Genomic DNA, 24,596 nt, shown 5'->3' with positions numbered 1-24,596 from the left:
AAAAAAAAAAAAAAACCCTATAAGAATTGCTCCCTTGAGTTAATTCAAAAGTTCATCTAGCCTGTCAGAGATGATAGCCTGTTTCTGACTGAGCAGACTGCAGAACATATAAATGGTCCATCCTGAAACCATGTTATAAAGATGTCTTTACACACAAATTCTCTGCTTCCTTGTGTCTCCCTCCAGGGCCTAACAAGTTTACACAACCTCCTTGCTAGCTATCTACTGGCCAGCCTAGACATTAATCCCTTTGAAAAAAGGATGTTGCGGGGGGACTTCTGATGACTGCAGACTTATTTCCATTCCTTGGGGCTTCAGTGCTGCTTTGCTAAGTTCCCTGGACCATGCTTGCCTATTTTTAGGAAACTATCAGGAAGGAGTGTATTGGAATTGCTGTACTCAGCATCCCCTTCCTACTTGTTATTTTTGACCCTTTCATTCTCCCATTTCCTTCTTTGGAGACAACAAAGAAGGAGAAAAGGAGGTTCAGAGGAGACCTTATTTGCTCTCTACAACTACCTGAAAGTAAATTGTGGAGAGAGGGGGTAGACCTTTTCTCTCAGGTAACTAGTGATAGGACAAGAAGTAAGTTGTGACAGAGAACATTCAGTTTGGATGTTATGAATAATTTATTCTCTGAGAGAGTTGTCGAGTATTGGAATAGACTATCCTGGGAGGTGGTAAGGTTACTGTCCCTGGCGATGTTCAAGAAAAGTGTAGACATGGTACTGAGGCACATGGCATAGTGGGGATGGATTGGTGGTTGGAATAGATGGTCTTAGAGGTCTTTTCCAATGTTAATGATACTGTGAAATGAAATAATAATAAAAAAAAGTTGTTGGCTCTTTATACTGTGTTTTTTATATTTTTATGTAAGCCTTCATTTCCCAAGTTAAACCTTTTGCAGAGAAATTTTCAATGGAGGAGAACAAGAGTGGCATAAGCCGGTAAAAGATAATTAGGAAGGAGGGCAATAGATAGCGTAAAGCTATCTTTTACCTACATAGTTTCTGAGTCATTAGTAAGAGCTACTGGTTGTGGATGACCAAATATTTCTGTTTCTTAATGGCATTCTAATTGCTTAACTCATGGTTTGTCTGGTACCTACTGGAGAAACCTGTGTTTCACAGTTGAAGCAGTGCATGTGAGGAGTGTTTTACTTTATTGTACTATCACATTCTTTGTATGGTATTTCAACTTTGATATATTTGAAGTGTTTCTACTTAATAATAAAATGATTATGGGTAGTTTTTTTTTAGAAAACAATATATAGAAAATAAAAGGAAACATATTTGTAATATCAGTGGTATGAAAGACTGCCTTTTTGTTTGACGTTATTGCTGTTTAATAGTCAAAATATCATACAGTGATTCTGGTAAGTTGAAATGACATATTGATTTCTGTGGTTCTTCTGTGAATTTGGATGTACTAGTGATGCAGAAATATACTTTTGCCTTTTACAGGGGCATTTTTGAAAGTTTTCCTAGGATTTCTAATTCCAGCTCAGCTTTTATTGAGCTACAATTTAGTTTTCCTTAAACTGAATTTCATTATTTTTGTATGCTGACTTTCCTAGCAAAATCAGCACATGAAGAAATGTATTTTTTTTACAATTAATTACTGCAAGAAATAAGATTGGCAGACAGTTGGCTGTATATAGCAGTGCTTTAATTTTGCTAGAAAAATGAAACAGAATTGCAGCTAGTACGTATCACTTAAAAATAAAACAACCATCACCTTACGTACAGTAATAACATTAGCTGAAGTGTTGATCTTAAGCTTGTTTTTTTTCCCTGTACTATAGCTTTTGGTGAGTTCTTCCCAGAATCCTTTTGACCAAAGTGGGAAAGTGTCAGATTTGAATGCAACTTTGAGTTATATTGGTAACTCATAAGGACTAATTTCAATATGTACTGAATAGTTAGAAAAATACCTTAGAGACTGCAACATTGTGATGTATCTGATTATGAATCAGTAAAATGAATTCCTAATTCTTTATGTAGCATAATATTTTCAGTGACATAATAAATAGCTTCCACAATTTTTTTAGTATAATCTGTTCAAGCAGGAGACGAAGCCAAAATATACTGAAACCCATATATTTTATGACATGAGGATATAAGGTTAAGAAAAATATAGACATCCATTTATTTCTCTACCAAGCTACTTATAAAAATAAAGCTTCTACAGTTGAATTTTTAATGAAGTGCGAACTCTCCCAAGTATACAGCAAGTAGAAAATGTTCAAAATTGCATGCAATTGCACTCTGACAGGAATCAGTTTTAGGGATATTTGTTTAAGGAGATATTCCTTTACGATGTAAAATAAATATTTAGAAAGAACAGACTGGAAAAAAAGCTTTTTGTTCTGGGCACAGGCTATAGGTGTATTTACATTTTCTTATATTGGATCAAAATAAAAGGTGTGTGCTAAGATCTGCAATGAATTGATTTTGTGACTAGCCTGGAAACTGCTTGGTCATGTTTTATAGCAAAGAAATGAGTTTTTGATGCGATTAGTCAAATTCACAGTAAATGAAGTAGATGAGTTTGTTATGGCATGCAATACTCAAGTTTGGGTTTTTTTGTGTTACAAATCTCTTGTGATGTCTGCTGCATTTCTTTGCCAGTAGTTAGCTACATTTTGTAAATAGTGTTGGTTTATAGACGGACAATATTTCAAAATTGGTAGTCAAAGCAGTTTTATTTTCATAAGATGCTTTATAAAATGTATGTTGGCAGTTTTAGACACTCAGTTTGGAGCAGGACAGGAAAAGTCTATATTTATTTTTGAAGTAAAGCATAACGAGCTTTAGATCAGGAATGATTCAGTTAATTCTGCTTTAACACTACAATTCTAAACATCTGTCAGAATTCAAACAACTTTATAGAAGGGTTTTCCTCATTGCAATACATCATATGTTGTGTAGTCGCATATTCTGTACTGGAGAATATATTCTCCTCATCTGATATTTTTACAGCTTATCTATAGGGGCTCTCTTCAACTTCTTAGTCCTTCATTTCATAGTGTTTGGGGTCAGTCTTGGGCATCTGCAGATCTATAGATCAGAAGGATGTTAATGCTAGTCATAACATTGTATGTTTATGTATGCATTTTTTGTTATTTTTCATGACAATAGGCATTGACTTCACCTGAAATTTTAGACACAGTCAGAAAACACTCATTTAGCACTTTTCTTAAATGTAAGGCAGATTGCTTCATTTTAATATACTTAAAAGGAAGGCTTCTAACTTTTTAAATGAAGTTCACAGTAAGTTTTTCAATTTTTAAGGCTTTAAAGAAGCAGGATGCTAAAGCAGTGGAAACAGAAGAACTTGTGAAAAATAAAGTTGTGAAATATGAAAGTGAAAAGAAACAAGTAAGCCTTGCTTTTATTCTTCTTTGGTTTAAGTGACTGCATAATGTCATATGTTGTGGTATATTCTTCTCCTTCAGAGAAACCAGCAGGATAAACCTTTCTTTACTCTTTAAGATAACACAGTGGGATTTTTCTTGTTTGCTTTTTTATATCAGACACACAGAATGCAACTACACTAAACTAATGTCTTTCTTACTAAACTCTTTAGTTACAGTCTGTTTCTTTTACAACTTCTCCATCTTGCCAGACAGACAAGCTTGCAGATTATCCTTGATTTCTTTTTTTGATTCGTCTCTGAATAGAGTCAAATAGATGTAGTTACCTCTCAGATATTTTCAGCAGCTCTACGATGTGACTTTTCTTCATCTCAGCAATTAATGCTTGTTTCATTATTTTGCAAACTAGTGATTATTAATATTTTTTTTCTGAACTATTTTTTTTGTTTTGTTTTACCGTCTATAGAAAACAAAATTGCTTATTTCCTTTTTTTGCAGGTTGCAAGGGCTGTATTATATTATTGCTGGCTTTTTCCCCCTCTTATATCAACTTTAAACTTCTTGTCAATAATTTCCATGTCTATGCTAAACCTTTACACAAGACAATCGATGTAGCATTTTATATTGTTATTCTTTTCATTTCATTAATACTCGTCCTGTTTACTTTGCCCATTTGCCAGCCTCCTTAGCATTCACAAAAGGGATATTATGTCTGCAATAACAATTCCTGCTTTGAAAAACTGTTTTTATTTCCACATGCATCTTTACAATCTTTGAATTATTTTTGACAAGAGTTGACAAAATATTTCATAGTTTTTGTTTTCTGGTTTTGGAATGATGATCAGTTTGCTGACTACCTCTGATTACACATTCTTACATTCCCTTGATGCAGTATTTTAGGGAAAATTCTAATTGTATGGAAGTCCAGGCTCTTCAGTTTTTCAGTCATCTCGTTTCCAGAAAAACTGAAATACAACTTTGAACACATTGCAGAGGAGCGCAGAATTTACAAATTGCCAGTTGTACAAATTGTCATCTTTAACATTTTTATGAATAAATTATGAGGCAAAGATTCAAATGTTATCTTATTTTCTGAGATTGAAAATATGCCACAAATCCTGGCATGTTTTTCAAACTTATTTTAATAGTAGTTTTTTTCTTTTTAGTTGTAGCCCTGTGAAAGGTAGCTTTTATGCTTCTTTGTTTATTTTGTTTCTTTTTTTTGTTTGTTTTGGAGTTTATATACCATCTTCATGTTATGTAGATAAGTATGCAAAAAAACCATAGACTATAAGTTAAACATTCTTTTAATGATTTAAATATATCTGGGATTTAATACAAATGAAAATTTGTGTTAAGGATTTGGATAAATAAAAATATGGTATATATTATACTTTATTTTAAATTATAGTTTGTACCAATTAATTTGTGCCAGAATTAACTAGTTAAATAGCACTTTTATACTGTGATGCACACATACCTTTTCTTTCTTCATCATTTTCTGTAAGCTTGAGCAAGAATTGGAGCAGTCCCAGAAAAAGCTGAATCGATCAGAAAGCAATAGAGAAGCTCTTTTGCATCAGGTAACTGCTTTGGTGTGATGGAAATACTGAACTTTTCATATTTGGCTATTTCAGTCTTTTTGATTAATCTTCCTATCTCATATTCTGATAATGTCCTTTTGGAAAGGAGGGAAGGAGATTCAGAAAGAATACAGGTATACACCTTTTTGAATGTATGTTCATATATTAATAAGAACAGTAATAGCAGTCATGGTTTTTTTCAAGTACGTAAACACATTATTTGTAACTGCCCTTCACTGTATGCTCTAGAACAACTTTTATATTAGTGATTATTGTTATTGTTATGCAAAGTGCATGACTTCATGTACATCAGTGGCATAGCAGTATTTGCTGTATTGTGCACTACCATACGAGGAAAAAAATTTAAAAAGAAGGCAAACCATCTTGAAAATGATCCAAAGTGTGTTCTGTATGATGCCTACTGATGCAGATAAGATAGAATCTTAAGGATGCAGGAAGCTGGATGATTATAACATTAGAAAAAAAAATCCTTTTACCTAAACATTTGTAATTGTATTTAAGAGAAAGAGTAAAAAATGTAAAAGGCTAGTATGTTTCTTAAGAATTGGCATATTGTATATTTAATGAGTAGAATCTGTCAAATGTCTGATACTTCAATACGTGTTTTAGATTGAAGATCTTCGTTCCCAACTTTTGAGAGCAGAAGAAGATCGTGCAGACTTGCAGCGTCAAATTTCAAGTGTGGTTATGCACCATCAGAGCTCCCAGGATGTGCGAGAAGATGAAAGGAGAATTAGAGCAGGTACAACTCTCAAGTTTGGTGCTAACTGCCTGCAAATTAGTCAACCTGGATGTTAATTCTGTCTTTGGAGGTCCCTCTGCTGTTTCAACTAAAACCAGCTGATAAAATCATCACTTTCAAGTTAATAAATACTCTAACAAATAAATATCAATTTAGAATATAATACCTTGATCTCCATGGTTAAAACAAATGAAGATTATTAGAGAGAATTAAATTGGATAGTGTTTTTATGCTATTTCTAAATACTCCTTTTTTTCTTCTTTTTTGAAATTTCACATTTCATTACATTTGCAGTTTAAAACCTGTCACCTTGAAAATCATAGCAGATGTCCATTTTGCAGCTGGCTATTAAGGCTGCTGAGCTTTTGATAGAAGCTCTTAAGAAGTACCATCATATTACAGAGTATTTAGGAATATTATCCTTATAATCCAGTATCATTCAGTCGTGACTGAAATTGCAGTTTTTTTAGAATTTTAAGGATGGAATCATGATATTTAGAAGAAAAATATTTTAAACAATTTCAACATGTAATAGTGTATTAAATTATATCTTTAGTGAAGCCTTCACTGTTTTGTTAGATAACTGTCTGTATTTAAACTTTTCAAATGTAATCAAAATGCATTGGAGAATGTCTTTTATCTTTCTCCTCATTAACAAAGATATGTGGTACTCAGTGTTATAGAAGAACAGCTACTGTAACTCCAGTGTTTTGGAAATGTTAAATTAATTTGATTAATGACTTTTTATGTTTTCATATCTCAGCTATTGAATTATCTTGATCACGGAAATATAAATCAAGTAGTCAGATTCCTAACTCTCATACAGGATACTACAAAATGATTAATTGTGTACATGGTTTAGGTTCAGAAGTAGCACAGGATTGTCATTTTAGTGGTTTTTATTGAGTTACTTCACTGTTAGTGTATAAGCTTAAAAGAGAACTTATTACTATGCTTTTCATGTTCAAGAAATCACTTTCTTTCTTTTGCACTTGTTTTATAATTATAACAAATGCTGTGAAAATGTAGGGAAATGTAATGGATGTATAAGACAGGCAGAGAGGGAGAAGAAATTAAAAATTAAGCAATTATTTCTGTTTACTGAATTATTTCTTTTTCTTGGAAGGCATATGCAAACTGAAATTTTCTTTGCCTCTGAAGACTTTTGAAATTTTGGACTAGGATATTTACAGCTTATTTTTGTCAAGAACTTCTCCTGTAGTTGTAGTATTGAGACATAATTCACAGTAAGCAATACCGTCTTGGAACTCACACTCAGGTTGTTTAAAATTTTTGCCTTGAAACTCGTGGGAGATTTTTTTTATTTTACTTGTTTTTTGTTTTATTTTCCCCTCTCCAAGGGTTAGAGAGTGGGGGGACACCCTAAAAAATGATTAGATAACAATAAGCCCTGAAATACTGTTATTATTCAATGGAAGGTTATCATATAATTATAGCCATTTTTCACAGATTCATCAATAACCTTGTAATAGTCACATATAGAAAATTGCCAGAAGTAAAATGAGAAAAATAATTTTCCATGAGTCCATGTTTCTACTGGGCATATTATTCTGTTCCCACTGTTTTATAGTAGCTGAAAGATATGAGAGAGAAAAGCAAGAACTGGAGAAACATATTTTGGAGCTTAAAGCAAAACTGACTCATAACACAGCAATGTCAGAGGTAGAAGAGCTAAAGAGACGCATAGAGCATAAGGACAAGGAGAAAGCACAGCTTGTATTGCACATAGAGGTAAGTTTTCTTTGTAAATCATTTCCCATATGCTTAAGGTATGTTATAAGCCAGATCAGAGTGTAATTGAGTGACTGTCATACTCTACAGAGTTTATTCTATGAGTAAGTTTGAAAGGTGATCTGAGCTTGCAGAAGTTTTTCTCTCCTTTCTTTTTAATAAACCAAAGAATTTACTGTTGCGCATGAATTCATGATTTGTATCACTTGCCTTCTTCTCATGTCCAAATAAAAGATGATCTGATTTTTATCTGCTGTTACTATGAATAGCAGTTCATGGAGTTACTTCTATAAGTTTAATTTCAATCTAACTGAAATACCTTGTTTATGAGATAGTGAAGTACATTAACAAAAATTGTAACTTCTCCTTTCTTCACTAATAGATGCAGGGTAATAATGATGATAAATAAGCCTGCTAATAATAATAATAATACTGATAAATCCACATGATCTATGACGATGGAAAGATATTAGAACTGATTGCCAATAGATGATATAGATGTCCCATCCCTGGAAGTACTTGAGGTCAGGTTGAATAGGAGCCTAACAACCTGATCTAGTGGAAGATGATCTTGCCTTTGACAGAAGGTTGGAACTAGGTGATCTTTAAAAGTCCCTTTCAACTCAAACCATTTTATGATTTGACAGTCCTATAAAACATCCTTTCATCTAAATTAGAGGAACATGGGTTTGAAGAATGGGCTACTTGGTGGATAAAGAATTGTCTGGTTGGCCACATTCAAAGAGTTGTGACCTATGATTCAGTGTCTGAGTGGAGACCACTGATGAGCATTGTCCCTCAGGTGTCTATGTTAGTGCTGAGACTGTTTAATATCTTCACTGATGTCATGGATTAAATGCAGCATTCCTTCAGAAGTGTGCAGAAGGCACCAAGCTGAATAGTGCAGTTGACAGTCCAGAGGGTCCTTGACAGACATTTCAGAAAGGTCCTCCTCTTTGACTGGGGCAGTGTCACATGTGAATATAGTCTGAGTGATTTATAGATTGAGAGCAGCCTGCAATAAGATACTGGAGGTATTCATGGATGGAAAAATGCAACACGAGCCAGCAACATGCAGTTGCAGCCTGAAAATCCAATTGTATCCTGGGCTGCATCAAATGAAGTGTGGACAACAAGCTGAAGGAGGAAACTCTTTCTCTCTAGCATGTTCTCATGAAACATCACCTGAAGTACTGCATGTAGTTCTTGGGCCCCTAGCACAAAAGAGAGACAGACCTGTTGGACTGAGTCTAGAGAATGATCGGGAGCTAGCACACCGCTTCTGTGAAGCCAGACTGAGACAGTTGAAGTTGTTTATCCTGTAGAGGGTTTTGAGGAGCCTTTTTTGCAGCCTTCCAAAACTTAAAGAACAATTACTCTTGTAAGGTGTGGAGAGACTCTTTATGTTTGCTGTATTCTTACCATTCTATTGTCAGCTTCTCCGCTGGTTTAAATTAAATGTAATACCTGAAGTTGCACTGGGAAAAATTGAAGTCTCAAAATAAGTTCCAAGATGCTGTTTGAAAATTGCCTATTGAGCAGGTTTTAAAAAACCTAGGCTGCTTCTGTAAAGGAGAAGGCAAGCAAAATGCGTTTCCTACTGCCCATAAAATCACAGAATTGCTCGGGTTGGAAAAGATCTTCAAGATCATCAAGTACAACCACAACCTAACCAAACTATCCAAACTCTAACAACCCTCCACTAAATCATGTCCCTGGGCACCACGTCCAAACAGATTTTAAACATAATCAGAGACGGTTACTCCACCACCTCCCTGGAGAGCCCATCAGCCTTAGTGTTCTGACTGGGCAATAGATTATTTGAAGCACACTGTTTCTTTTGTTTGTTTGTTTGTTTGTTTTGTAGTGCCTGAGAAATTCCAGTTACTTGGGTGGCAGGAGTTAATGGGATACAAACACATGGAAAAATATCTCTTAAAACTTCTTCTCATAGAACATGCCATTTGAATGTCAGAATGATGTTCTAGTACTAATTTCCTGCTCTGTGAAAATACGGATTGAAGAGGACTCAGATAGAGGTCACTGTCATTTCTGCAAGTTAGAAATCTGATTTTTCTGATTAGCTTAACAGAAAACACTTTGTACTTCTTATCTGCTTTCCACTGCCATTCACCTACAGAAGCAGCAACAGGAAAATAGAGGTTTTTTTTCTTTTTTGTATTATTTTAATGAGACATTTAGAAAACAAGGATGTGAATTTCTAAACTTATGTACTAACAAAGCATTTGTCAAGCCTGTTCCAACAGCTGCTCTTATCAGATAGTCTGATTCTCAGTTGGAAGTTAGCAGTCCTGTTTAAATTGAGTTAAACTTATCTTTGATTAGTGGAGAGGATGTAACTGTTTGCTTCTGGTGTACATGTGATATAAGAAGTTTTTTGTCATTTATTTAAATGTCATTGTTTTCAAGAATTTGAGTTGTGCCGTACGTTTAGTCCCTGTTACCATAAACACACAATGTGATGTAAAACAGAGAGGATGAGAAAGATTATATTCATGTTCTTAAGCTCATGATTAGAAGTGAGTTCTATCTTTAATTTTTAAATTTTATAGAGAATTTTAATTTTAATTGCTTTGGTTTACCTGATCTTGAAAATATATGTAATTATTATTTTAAACATGTTTTTCTTTATGAAACTAAATAGAAATTGATTCAACCTTACTATTAGGTTTAAGGAGTAAACAAAGTACGCAAATTATAAAAGTACAATAAGCTAGTTTCTCCATAACCATATACAAATCTTAAGCTTCTGAAATAATTTAATTTACTCAAGATTTCTCTAATTCTAAGTAGATTCTAATTAGGTCTGTGGCATCTTATAATATTGTTTATTAGAGTGTAACAGCAGACAGTTTGTTTAACATATTTCAAGTTTCCTGAGAAAGGCATTGATTTGCTTATTTAAGATTAGAATTCATTAGTAATCAAAATCTTTCAGTCTTAGGAAGATTGAGTGACGTTTTTAGCCTTGTTAAAATCTATTTTATGGCTTTTCTTCCATTAAAGATGATGGTGTTAGCCATTATTTTAATTATGCAGGACAACTAGGATATCTGAAAATCAATCAATACAACTTTTATACATTTAAAGTTATTCTTACAAAATATCCATGCCTTTTCTGTAGTCCAGCCTGTATCTGTATTATATCAGTGATTTGTAAACACCGAAGTAATGCTTCAGAATCTTTATGAAAGTGACTAACATATGCACATTTTAAAATGTATCTGAAATTGCATATCTGACTTAAATTTTAAGGTGTTTCAGCTGTGTCTTTACATTTACATATACCACTACATATCAGTGCCACTAGCACTTCATGCTTGAGGAAAATATTGAGAAGACACCTGTTTAATTGATTTCGTGCAATATACCTTTTAACAAATGAATATGTTTATTGACAGATTGAGTGTAGGTATCTTTAGTTTTTCAATTAACAGAACTTGTGATTGTATGAAGGATTGAAACCTTCTGGATCAATGATTCTTCGTTGTTAGATAGAGTACGAGTCATAAGGTTCAGATTGTGACGAAATATTTGCAGCATGTATTCAGTAAAAATTACATTGGTCACTCTGAAAGCAATGCCTCCTATTTATTTCCATGAAAACTACATCGCATACAAAGAGCACAGTAACACTATTTCATAGTGCAAATTCTCAGCTACGGAATACTTTTTTTTCAATACTGTCACCACCGTTAGCTCTGCATTTTTGCCGGTGATGAAAAGGAGCCTGTATGCTGCACTTGTAAAATTTTGCAGAAGTGGAGATGACCTGCTGTCACCACTGCTGAAATGTACCATGCACTGCCTCATTTTGTTCACATCCACTGTTTGGTCTCCATAATTGTTCAGCAAGTGCTAATGAATGTCAGTGGATGCAATTTTGTTCTGTGTAGAGAAATTCAAAGGCACACTTTTGCTTCATGCCACTTCCATGTTAGATGGCATTCTATCAGACTGCTCTTCTGCTGCAGTCTGTGGCATGGAAATAAAATGTAACGGAATATTGGTGGGAAAGTTCAACCTCTACTGCCATACCACCAATATCCACCTCTGATGCTATGGGCTAACATCATAAAATAGAAGGCATTAATTTCAAAGCAACTCTTGTACTTTAGGTGACTAACATAGTAAGTGTGGCTGAAGTGAAATACGACTTACTTAGTTCTTATTATAGATTGTTTGCACATAACTGATTTAAAGCAAGTCATTGTACGAAATGAGTTATCTTCGCTTTCATTTTAAATGTTCATAAATGTTTTAAGGATTGTTGCACTGAATACACGATGTGGTTTATTTTCTGTTCCTAGAATGGAATTTGGTTTGCTGTTTGTGGTGATTAGTTTTAAATGATGTTGAAAATGCAGGTCAAATATACAATTATTAGTCAAGCTAAGGGACTGTAAATCTGAACTAATCACATGTTTAAGGCCTATGATGATTAGTTTCTTTTCCAGGTAAATAACGACCTCTAAGTAGAAAATGTTGATCTTTGCCTACAATTTCTTTTGAAAGTTGGAAGATAAGTCTTATATTGGAATGCTGGATATGTAGTGGACTAGAACTGTTAAATACACAACTGTTTTACGTGGAGTTAATGTTGCACCAGTCTTTCAGTTTGTTAATCACCTTTCCTTTGCATCATCTCTAGATGGAGTCTGTTCACTGAAGTATTACTGGTGTTGCATTCTGAGGGCTGATACAAACTTCAATCAGTTTTGAAAATAACACTTGTGTTCAAATCTCTTGAGCATTAAATTGTTGTAGTCCAGGATCAACTAACTAAATTTAATGAATTTTTAAGAATTGCAAGAAAATTAATTATCTTTAGAAAAAATCCCTAGATATTAATGCCAGGAGGAGCATTATTGTCAACTGCGCCGCTGGTGTAGTGGTATCATGCAAGATTCCCATTCTTGCGACCCGGGTTCGATTCCCGGGCGGCGCAGAAAGTTTTGATGATCAGAGGGCTGGAGCATCTCTCCAATGAAGAAAAACTGAAGCAGGTTCTAAGGCTCTAATAGTAAGATTATAACTAAGACATTAATGATATGTGGTTATGGCATCTCCTTTGAACCATTCAGGGTATTGATCCGGACCTGCTTCTTATACAAGCAAGTCGTTTCTGAGCATATAGCCGAACATATAGATAAGTGATTAAGTCAAAGTCTACTTTAGAACTTCTAGCTTTTCTTTGTTGTAGACAAATCAAACACAATGTTGAGGTGCTCAGACGGATAATAGAAAGTGGCAAAGAGGTAACTGTAAGTGTTAGCTTAGAAGTGTTAACTAAATGTATTTACCATGAATTCTCCTCCATTTTTCAATGAATGTCTAGAAATTGAGAATATGTTAAAATTTTCCAAGGAACCAAAAGACAGGATCATAACCTGCACTTTTTATAGACACTTAAGTATGGAAGTGGTGTGTGAGGTGTACTACTATAGATATAAACATCTCCACTTGATACTTGTATATGTCAATTCCTGTAAAGTGAAGATATGCATGTGCCACATGCGGAAAGAGGTTTTGGACAATTATCAGTAACCAATCTCTCTATGTATATAGATAATAAATATCTTTTCATACAAGATTTTTTACTAAAAGAATTTTTACGTATCTTACAGCAGTGCATATCTGAAAAGTTGCTTGTTTAATGTTTTAAAAGCTAGTAGGGAAAACTTCTACAGATTGGGTAGAATTTTGACATCAACATGAATGTTAACATACAGATAAACATATGGGCCTTGTACATCACAATAGGAATGCAGAAGTACAGATCAGTACATTTGGGAGTTCTGCTATATAAATATGAAAATAAAGGCTGTGGAGAGCTAATCTTTTTCTATTCACCTTGTTTTACATGAAGAGCTACATGAAAAGTTGAAATGCTGCAATTTTCCAGCTTATATCCTCTTTGAAAAGTTTTATTTCCTTAATAGTAAATTCACATTTATATTAGTATATCTTTGTCAAAGTTTATTTCCTCCCATGCAAATTAGCTAGTATTGATAAATTAGTTGTTTTAACATAAGCATAGAATACAAATATTTCTGATTTTTTTTCATTTTACCTGAAATCAATAAAATAAAAACTAAGACTTCTGTTAAATGAATGTTTACTATTAATTTAGCATTGCTTTCTGTGTTTAATCTTAGTCTCGTATTCCATTAAAATGTCTGTGGGAATTGTAGTGTATTAATGAAATGTGTTCTTTGAGAGAATTCTGGTTAAATATATATTTTTATAATGATGCAAATAATTGAATAGTACATTGTTTTAGGCAGATGTTTTCTGTAGTGTCTCCAGAAAGACATGAACTGTGATAATCTGGTTGTTTTTTTCTTATGAGTCAGTAGTGAAACAAATCATGTACGTCTTTTTCTGATGTATAGAATTGTAAATCTAGGAGATTTTCCTGTTTTCTTTTTGCCACTTGCATAATATTTACTTACTTTATTACCTAGATAATATGATGTTAACATATTTATTATTTATATCTCAGCTGTATCTAGAGTGAGCATGTTCATCCTACAAGTGAATAACTGATAGGCAAGTGGATCATCCCACTCCAGTTTTACATCATGGGTCAAATTGAAAGCTGAACTGACTTTCTTGCCTGTAGTGGCAATACACTCCAGTCTGTGGTGTATTATGGCAGTCCACAGTCTGTCACCTGCTAGTCATCTTGTCAAGACAGTAAATGCTATCCTGAAAAGACTGATCCAGTGTATTGTCTCTCTGGAGGCAATGGTCGGCTGGAGGTGGGGAAAAAAAAAATAACAGAAAAACTTTGACCTTTGACTAAACAGTCATTCTATGTGGATTTGTAAAGACAGTTATCAATTCCTAGGCAAAATAGTTTTCCTTTGTCCATTCTGAATTGCTCTGTTCAGTTCAGAGGACAGTTCCAATTTGTTTGTTGTTCTGAAATCTAATTCTCTAAAGTTCTTCCATCCTTTAAAGCTTGATGATATCTTTGAATGGAGTAGGCCTAATAAATCCATTTAAGTCATTAATAAAAATATGCTGAATAGCATAAAAGTGGTCTAAATAGACCCGAAATATGGAATACTAATCTTATTGACAACCTTAATAAAATTCATTCTTAATAAAATTCTTACTTGACAATCTGAATTTTAATTCAGTTTGGGATAGTGAAGCTTCAGTAACTGATTTCTGAATGTGCCCTTGCAGAATGCTTATGAAAAACATTTTTACTGACTTATGAGACTGTCTTGGGAAATATCACTAGACTCAAGATAAGCTGCAGTTATTATTTTTATTTTTTCCTACTTCATTCTATCTGTCAAATTTAATTCAGTATTGAAACTAAATGATGTCTCCAGAATGCTTGCTAATGTTATGCTGAAATGAAGTGCATACTAAGAGTTGTTTTATTTATTCTAGAAACATCCAGCAAGCTGCTGTATTTTCTTTGTATTTTTCTCTTCCTTCTGTAAGACTGTTACTCTGTTGCTCCAATAAAATTGGGTACTATCTAGCTTGTATATAGATTACTTCTGTTGTGATGACTGGTGTTGTTTCCTGGCTAGTTTTCTTTTTCCTCTCAATATATTTATGTCCATTTCCTTATATCTTACTTTTTGATATATTCTGTTTGTTTAGTGCATATTATACTAGGGTCATGGTCACCAATTCTGTCTCAAACTTGAAATACAAGTAACAACATGAACAACAAGAAGAAGAAGAATAGCCAAAAGTAAAATATAGGATTAAATGGCCGTGTATTTTATATCGAGTGTTCAAATTATTTACTATTTGAGGGAGATTCTGTGAGCTAATTGCCTTATTGCCTAATCAGAGAGATCTTTTAAACAATTCTTATTTTAGATAGAAATGTGTTTTGAGCATTGCTATATGTTTGTTGTTTTTTATAAGGTTTCATACTATATATATTCAGTGTTGAAATTTTTGTATTTTACTGTGGTGATTTTAGGCATTAACATCTGACCTGGAAAACAGGAAGAAGCAGCAGCAAAAAATGCTAGACCAGCTAAAAGAGATACAGAGTTGCTATAAGGCTAGTGAGAATGGACGTAGGCAAACAGAACTCCACTCTGCTGAGTTAGCTCATCAAGTTGAAGAGAGTACCAAGGAAGCAGAACGGTACCTTACTGAATTCAAGCATTCAGAGGCACTCAGGCTGGAAACTGAGAAAAGAAGAGAAGATTTGAAGGTGAGAGCACAGGAAGCCATCCGACAATGGAAACTGAAGTGTAAGAAACTGGATCGTGAGGTGGAAAAACAAAATGAAGCTATAAGTGAACTGATGGATAAAAATAATCAGGTACGATAGTCTTTATTTGTAACATCACATTTACTTTCAGAAATGAATATAAGTTTATTTATGCAAGTTGTAACTTTAAACCATCCACCTTCTTACATTCTGGACTAAATTTTCTAATGAACTACAAAATAGCAAAAAGAAGGCAATATTTTTTTAAATATTACAGAGTTCCAAATTCTGTTCTTTAGCCAGTATTGTAGCTCCTTAATCAAAGCTTTTTTCTTGTAAAGAAGAAAGTTGTAAAGAAGAATGTTGCTTTTTTTTTCCTTTTCACGTTGCTGTTAATGTAGCTTATTTTTGTAAGTGTTTAAATGATAAAGTTGTATATTGTTTAATGTAGTATGCTCAGGTCACATCTTTGAATATAGTATTTGTTTTTCCCGTGTATGTCAAATTGCTAGTACATCATAGTGTTATATGGATTTTGACACTCTGGGCATATTTTTAATTCCATTGCATTTTTAAAGCTTTTCTCAAACTCTAGGCTTACAGTGATACCTTTTATTGTCAAAATCTACAGGTTCTGAAATTTTTGCAGAACAAAGCACTCTACTTAGGTGTTAGCTTCCAATGATTTTCTTTAAGTACTTTAGGTGGCACTGAATTTCTTTTTTATATTTCCTAGGTCCTCAAGGAAAAAGATGACCTCAGAAATCAACTACTCTCTGCTATACACCAAATAGAAAACCTTCAGAAAGAGCTGGATGATGTACTTACAAAAAGAGCCCAGCAAGAAGAACAACTTCACTGCAAAGAGGTAAAACTAAACGAAATGAAATCTCAACAAATATCTTTGGAAGAAGAGATAAAAGAAGTTCAAGGTACTGTAAATAAATTAGAGAATGAGTTGAAAAAGCAAATCTTTCTACAAAATCAGATGCGAGCTGAAAAGGAACATTTGGAGCAAGAACTTGCAAGTAGTAACTCAATTCATGAAAAAGACCGGGAAAGACTCTTAGAAATGCAAGCAGATGTAAAAAATCTGAGTGCTGTGCGTGTGGAGCTTACAAACAGAATAGCAGAAGAAGAAAAAATCAAAAAGGAATTACATAAGAGCCTCTCAGAACTCCAGAAACATCAGGAATCTAAGCATGAAGAGATGACTTCAGCTAATAAACAGTTGAAGATGGAAAGAGAAGTTCACCACCAGGAGTTAGCAGATCTTCGATTAGAGTTACATAATGCTAAAATCAAACACGAACGAAACATTCAAGACCTTACAAAAATCCTTAAACAGGAAAAGGATGATGCAGACTCTCAGATCAGAATGCTAAAGGTATTCTGTATAATTCCAAAAGAAAACTGTTTTATTTCTTTTGAGGGATTAAAGTAGTAAAACATGTGTTGTAAAACATTTAACACACATTATTGCAAGTCTTCATAAAAACAGTATCCTTATAGTAGTTTTAGAACAAAAGTTTTTGTTAGTTCAGAAGTAATGACCTAGCTATACCTGTGGTCAGAACAGGAGGAGATGTGTGAGGCTGTAGTGCTTTAACATCATTTGATCCTTCTTCAATTACTATTTTAATAAGTTATCATCATGGCTCTATTAGATTACTTGCTTTATTTCAGAGATGGTGCATTTTTCTAAGGATATAAATTGCACAATGTTGGAGTACCGTCACTGTATTTAGAAACACTTTCAGAATGTAAATAGTGATTAAATAATACTTAAGATCAATTTTGATAGATTCTTTTTTGATGAGTTCTTAGAATTTCTAATTTCTGTACAATTTCTCAAGGAAGTGACACTACATGTGTAGTAATTTATGAAGTACAGTGTTTTATTCAGTAAGAAAGTTAATGTCTTGGGGTCACATTCTTTGGTCCTGATTCAAGGCTTATGCATTGGAAAGAAAGCAAGTATTTTAGTGGCTTACATGTTCAATTCTAGATCATGTTCAATTCTTGACCAAGTTGAAATGGATGGTCTAAACTGCCATTAATTATGACATTTGTATGAGAACTTCTATATGAGCTATACATTGCACTGTTATTTAAGCAATTTGATTATATGTTTGAATATATATGTAAGATAGTATTTTCTGTGTTCTATTTGTGTCTTCATGTCAGTGGAGGCAGAGGTTTTCAGGTTAGGTGGTAGGTTATCAACATAATTTGAGTGTGCTTCAGAAGCACTATAAATATATTTTTTTCCTCTGTTCCATCAGATATTTTTAATTAAAAATTTGCCATATAAAAATTAAACTCATTTAACCACAGGAAGCTATAAAATCCTTAATCAAAACTGTAGTGATTGCTGGTGTACTTCATCATAGGTAATATAAGGAAATTAATTTCTTTTCTCACAACACACAGAGTAGGTTAAAATGCATGGTTTCCACATCTTGGCAGTTACGAACTGATGTTTCTTAGAAAAGCTTGGTTAGTTATAATTCATGGCAGAACTGGCAATATGTTAAGCACTGTATAACGTAGCATTTAATGAGGATAGCAATAAAAAAAAATAAACCAAACACTGGGTAGCTGTTAGTAGAAGGCTCATTAGAAAATATTTTGACAGGAAATGCTTAATGTTTTGGGAACCTAATTTATAATGTGTCTAGCATTGTTATGTAAGTGATCTGCCCAAATAAGATTTTTTTGCATGAAATTGCAATTGATGTCAAAGGAAATGTATTCTGGGTGGTGGTATTCAAAACCTGAGCTGATTGTGTCTATTTTTCCCTTGTATGGAAAGGTCAGTGTTATAGTAAAGGCTTTGATATTGATCCTGACAGTTGTGATTTAGCAGAATATTAAGAGAATTCACTTCCTTTTTTTCATTTACAGAGCTATGACTTTATCCTAGACTTTTTAATCTACATACAGTTTTTTACAGCTTCAGCACAGATGAGTGGAGAGCTTGAGGGAAATGAATCTTGTAAGATACTTGGGTAGGCAACTGTTTTTATGAGCACACAATGATGTTTCAAACATCAAACATTGTGAGAGCAACAAAATAGCTAATCACATTAATTTGTGAGAAGATCTGATAAGGTTGTGGTGGTACAGATGGTATAGTTCTTTACCTTTAGGTTGCATTTGGGTTTCACTTTTACAGATAGATGTTTCTTCCAAGTTAAGTTAAAAGCGTGATTTTTAAATTCTTTTTTGTGTGCTGTTGTTCTTGTTTTTGTTTCTCCTCATTGCACTAAGTTTTTATGCCCAATAACCAACAGTCTTTTCCTACCACCTGGATAGTCTTGTCTTTATTTATAATCTTTTTTCAACCTTTGTTGTAAGTAATTGCAAGTATTTCTGTGAAAAACAGTACAACATAACCCTGCTCAAAAGTTGATCATAGTAAAGTCTGAAATATGAAAGTCAGTTGAGAAGGGTGTAGTAGCGGTAAAGGCAAATTTAATGCATTTCTTAAGACCAAAAGCCTAATCTGAGGAGGATTTCTGATGTGAAAAGTTCTTTTATCCTTGACAGTTCTTTCCTCTCTTATATCTTCTGCATGATACTTATTGCATCATTCTCGTCTGATTTGCTGCATCGCTGTTGCTGCATTGGACTGAGAAGTTACAAAGTAGTTAAGAATTTTTGTTTTAATGAGGCATTAGCATAAGGGGGCAGTATGAAACGTTATGTGCTTCTACAGACTACTGCAACATACAAAACGTCAGTGTTGAGAAGGATTTTACTGTCTCAGTACTGAGATTCTGGTACTTTAAGATTTTACTTCTGTTTCTTCTAGAATCTCTTAAAGGAGGCCCAGCCAATGTCTCTCTTATTTTTAAACGGTAGATAAATGAAGCAGAGGAAATGAAGTAGTTTACTTTGCTGTTTCCAACTGTTATGTGTGATCAGAAGCCCTAAATCTGTCCCCTAATTTTGCTACCTGCCCTCATTTGCTTTTCAAAAGCATTATTGCAACTTTAGAAAAAGGAAATACAAAATTTTCTTGTGACAGGAGTTTCAAATATTAATCTTTAAGATTATAAAAAGATATATATGTATACATAAATATTTCTGTATATTTCTTTGTTTATAAATTAACTTCTACGTGCATTCAACAAATGGGTGTGTTTTTTCCTTCCTGAAAATAATCAGAGGCAGAAAATGGATTCAATCCAGGTCAGTGAAATTATGAACATATCTGCCACAAGTGTACTAGAAATTAATAAAAATTAATGTTCTCAATTTTGACTCAAAGGTAATATGATTGAGGAACCTGTTTCTTGAATTGTTTGTTTTCATATACTTTATTATACACTTGCCTTTAGTAAGAACTGAAAAGAGAATTGTATAAACATATTAACTGGAAGTATTCTAGGTGTTGCAGGCTTGTCTTTGTGTCTAAATTAAATTGTAAAAAACATTTTTCTTAATCTTCTTCCCAACATAATACATGAGGGCTGCTCAGAAAGTAATGCCTCCTATTTTAATATATTGGCCCATGGTGTCAGAGGCAGATGTTGGTGGTGTGGCAGTAGAGGTTGAACCTTCCCAGCAACATTCTGTTATGTGTTATTTCTGTTTGACACATGGCAGCAGAGGGGCAGTCTGACAAAATGGTGTCTGACATGGGTGTGTGTTTGAAACAAAGATGTGTCATTGAATTCCTCCTGCAGAAAAAAATTGCATGCAACACCTATTGATATTCACTGACACTTGTTGAAAATTTGTGGAGACCAAACGGTGGATGTGAGCAAAGTGAAGCGGTGGATGGTACATTTCAGCAGTGGTGACAGTGGGTCACCTCGGCTGCTGCAGATTTTTACGAGTGCTGCATGCTGGCTCTTCTTCGTCATTGGCAAAGATGCACAGTTAATGATTGTGACTATGCTGATAACTAGAGTTCTGTAACTGCTCATTTGCTCTATGAAATAATGTTATTGTGCTGTTCGTATCTGATGTAGTTTTCAAGAAAATAAATAAGAGATATTATTTTCAGAGCAAGCAATGGGTATTTATAGTCCTGATTCTCCTCAGGAATTTACTCTACAGGTGTGTTTTTGTGTATAACTGCATCTTGCAATTCATCTATTTTAAATCTGGTTTTGGATAATGATATGTTTGTGTAATTTTCTTTGTTTTGTTGTTGTTGTTTTTTTTTATTTACTATTTTATAGATCTTCTGGAGAATTTCTCAAATTAGTCAGCTGAATGAGAAGCAAATATCTAATTGAGGAAAAGCATGTCTCATCTTTTCCACTGGAAACTGATATATTTTATTCACTCAACAACTTTGGGTCCCTTAGATGTTTTTTCTCCTAGTTTTCCTCTAACATCTTTACGAATAGTGTTAAGAACACACAGTTCTAGAAATGGAAAAGCAACCAAGCCTTTGAAGTTATTTCCCTGCAGATATAAATTTAGTATTCTTACAATGAAATGAGTTTTGGAATTTCTGATTCCAAATGATTGCAGTAATGGAAAATTTGCATAAACACTGAGCTTCTTTAAGTGATGTCAGCTGATGAGTGTAACAGACTTGCAATGCAGAGTCTGAGACTTCTACTTACTGTTTTAAAGAGACTGTATGGTGCTACGGCGTCTTACAGAAATTTACAGTGTACTTAGCTTAGAAGAATGTCAGTGCTATGTGACCTGGTTTTGCAGATATATTTGCATTATTGGTAAAGTTCAGGACAACTCTAAATTGTAAAGAAAAAATCTGTATCATTAACTTTTTTTTTTGGCAGCACTAATAAATCATAATAATAACAACTAAGTCATATTAAGTCATTGTATACAATAATTTTACTTTCACTGTATGGGTTCCTTAATTGATTATTATTTTTGTGATATATTTGCCATATTCAGATAACTGATTGAATTTAATATAATTTAATATAACTTAAATAGTAAAAAAAAAGTAAAAATTACCATTCTGTGATTATGTTCCATAGTCTTGAAACTCAACTGTCTGAGAACGATGGAAAGTAGTTCATATAGTGACTTTGTCATCTATTTATCTTTTACCTCCAGATGGAACTTGGAGAACAGAAGAGCATAGTCAAGACTCAGAGTCAACAACTGGAGAAGATAAAAATAGAATGTGATAAATTGACAAAAGAATTAACCCAGTGTGAAGAAGAAAATACAGAACTCAGGCGAAAATTTGAGTTTGTAAAAGAAGAACTAGAGAAAAAAGTAAACATAATTAGTCTCATCTTTTTTTAAACTTCAGATATATGTTCTGCATATACAGTTATGAAAAATTCAGAGCAAATTTGAAGTAAATAAGGAATGTAATTGTGGGAAAAGAAATTCTAAATAACTTGTTTAAAACATTCAAGTAGGAAATATTTTTAGCACAAACTTTTAGAGAAATTTACATCCTTTTCGTACATTGGTATTGCATTTCTAGAGATGTGTGCTCTCTGCCAGCCATTCGTATTGCTGAATGTTCTTACTAATATTTTCTATCAAATATCAATTCATATTCTCACATCCTACAAGTATTTTAAAAAATCTAGTGGTAAATCTGGAGGTGCTGAATAAAATTTTAGTTTGTAAATTCATTTTCTGTTTACTTGAGGTTTTTTTGTTTCCATGATTGGTGCCACAGCATTACTTTTTAATATTTTCCTTAATATTTTACATGGTCCTGTTTTTATCTTAATTTCTTTTTGCAACTTTGTGATTTCAGTTGAGTATTTCTGTACAAGAATGAAGATTACCTTTTCCAGTGCAGAAAGCCTTTCTGTCCATTTTTTTGATTGATTCATATTAAGAATAATATTAAGAATATGAAATTAAGAGCACCTCCCCTACGAAGACAGGTTGAGGGAGCTCGGCTTGTTCAGCCTGGAGAAAAGAAGGCTGTGGAGTGACCTGATTGCAGCCTTTCAGTATGTAAAGGGAGCCTATGAATAGGAGGGGAGTCAACTCTTTGAAATGATAGATAACAGCAGAACAAGGGGAAATAGCTTTAAGTTGTAGTAGGGAAGATTTAGGTTGGATGTCAGCAACAAGTTCTTTACTAGGAGAGTGGTGAGGTGCTGGAAGAAGCTGCCCAGAGAGGTTGTGGATCTTTAGAGGTGTTTAAGACCAGATTGGATGGGGCCCTGGGCAGCCTGGTCTAGTATTAAATGTGGAGGTTGGTAGCCCTACTTGTGGCAGAGGGGTTGGAGATTCATGATCCTTGAGGTCCCTTCCAACCCTGGCCATTCTGTGATTCTGTAATATACTGAAAATGATTGTTGACAGATTTAAATTGAGTTTCTAAATTAAAATTCCAGTAAACAAACAGGAAACTGTTTTTCTTCCTACAGGAAATCACTTATAATTTTTTCACAGTATCTTCATTTTTTTTAAAAAGTGGATATTTGTGCTGCTACTTGCAAAGTTCTTACACTCGTATGTAAATTCAGTAATTTCTTATCATTGTGAACTTAAATTCTGTGTTTTAAGTGTTTATCTTAGCATGATGCAGGAGATTTATTCATTCATTGCACAGGAAACACTGAATTCTTGTCAGATGCTTTAGCTCAGTAGTTTATTTAGATCTGTTAAAAGATGCCTGTTGATGCTGTAGATTCCTTTTGTCTTTTCCATTTTTTCAATTTAAATTTCAACTCATATTTTGTTAGGATAAATGAAATATGCAGTCACTGCATAAATGTTGAGTTTAAAATCTAACGAGCTCATTTTGAATGAAGATAAGGTAAAGGGATTGTTTGGAAATTCCATTAGTTCCTTTTGTCATATTACTTCTGTCTTCAGCCTATGCTGACTCTTTGCTGTGAATACCAGCCCTAAGTGAAGAACAGGCATTTTTTTTCCTTTCTGAAAGTATGCATTGAAAAAATCTTGACATAATTTTGTTTGCTCCTTGCCTCTTTTTTTTTCCTCCTTGTCTCCAAAAGGAATATGAGACTTTTAATATTTATCAGTAACCTGCCAAATTAAACACAGTTTGATTCTATTGATGTATATGCTGAAGTAATATTTAAAAACTTTAAAAAATAGAAAGGAAAACTGCTGGTAGATGCAGTTCATTAGCTGCATCTACTTTTTGGTTGTGACTAGTTTGTTTACAAAATTAATGTAATTTGTTTTAGGGATACAATTTCTGTTGTATGTGACAGCATTTTTATAGTTACTAGTGAAATATCTATGGATTAAAAAAATGGGGGCAGAAGTTTAATTGAATGTAGATTTTTAGGATTAGTGTTGAATAAAAATGGCTTTCAATTTCTATCTTTCTGTGAGAAGTTTTATTAATGTTATTTTTCATTATTACAATGATTACATTCATTTCCAAGGTAATCTTAGACTTGCAGGCCATGAACTTGGAAACTGAACTTTGTTTTAGCTTGCTCCCATTGTTCTAAAAATAAGTGCTTTAAAAGCTCAACTCCGTCAGGCTAGTACAAATGAGTACTTCAAATGAAAATTCAATTTTTTTTTTCTTGGTTGAGATTTTAATCATATGTCTACTGTTCAGGAAATGTGGCTGTAGAAGGGTATGTAGTCTTCTGCAGTGAGTTGAAAGCTAGCTCCAACTTTATGTAGTATTAAGAAGATGCAGTTTTTAGACAGAGATGATTGCTCATCTTTAAAATGTTTTCCTCAATGCCAGTCACTAATAGAGATTAGAGGACATGCAGACTGTCAATTCAAGTTTCATTTGGGATCCTGTGTTTTTGACGAGATGCCTGTCTGAGCTCCAGGATAAAATATTAGAAGTTAATAAATAAATATTTTATTAGCTTTATTATTATTATTTTTAAATAAAAATAGATTAACGATAGAATGTATTGTTTTGTCTATGAAATCAGGCTCGATGATTGCTGGGGTTGGATTTAATGCAGTTTGTTCACAACTGAT

At 33.5% G+C, this 24,596-nt stretch overlaps 1 protein-coding gene and 1 non-coding gene across 4 annotated transcripts in view; both read left to right on the top strand.

Annotated features, from left to right (window-relative positions):
• The window catches only part of CEP128 (centrosomal protein 128), a 95,657-nt gene that overhangs the window by 21,764 nt on the left and 49,297 nt on the right, over positions 1-24,596 (top strand). For all 3 annotated transcript variants that reach the window (XM_019615807.1, XM_031553632.1, XM_019615813.2), the window contains exons 9-15: positions 3,294-3,380; positions 4,885-4,959; positions 5,590-5,722; positions 7,314-7,474; positions 15,456-15,806; positions 16,432-17,082; positions 21,750-21,914. In XM_019615807.1, coding sequence (XP_019471352.1) covers positions 3,294-3,380; positions 4,885-4,959; positions 5,590-5,722; positions 7,314-7,474; positions 15,456-15,806; positions 16,432-17,082; positions 21,750-21,914 — 1,623 coding nt within the window. The remainder of the gene's footprint in view (positions 1-3,293; positions 3,381-4,884; positions 4,960-5,589; positions 5,723-7,313; positions 7,475-15,455; positions 15,807-16,431; positions 17,083-21,749; positions 21,915-24,596) is intronic.
• Positions 12,373-12,443, top strand: TRNAG-CCC. The gene has a single exon. It is a non-coding gene; the product is annotated as a tRNA-Gly (tRNA).

The sequence above is a fragment of the Meleagris gallopavo genome, chromosome 5 (genome assembly GCF_000146605.3).
Source record: "Meleagris gallopavo isolate NT-WF06-2002-E0010 breed Aviagen turkey brand Nicholas breeding stock chromosome 5, Turkey_5.1, whole genome shotgun sequence".
NCBI lineage: Eukaryota > Metazoa > Chordata > Aves > Galliformes > Phasianidae > Meleagris > Meleagris gallopavo.
Note: the sequence above shows the minus strand (reverse complement) of the source record. Positions and strands in the feature narration are given on the sequence as shown.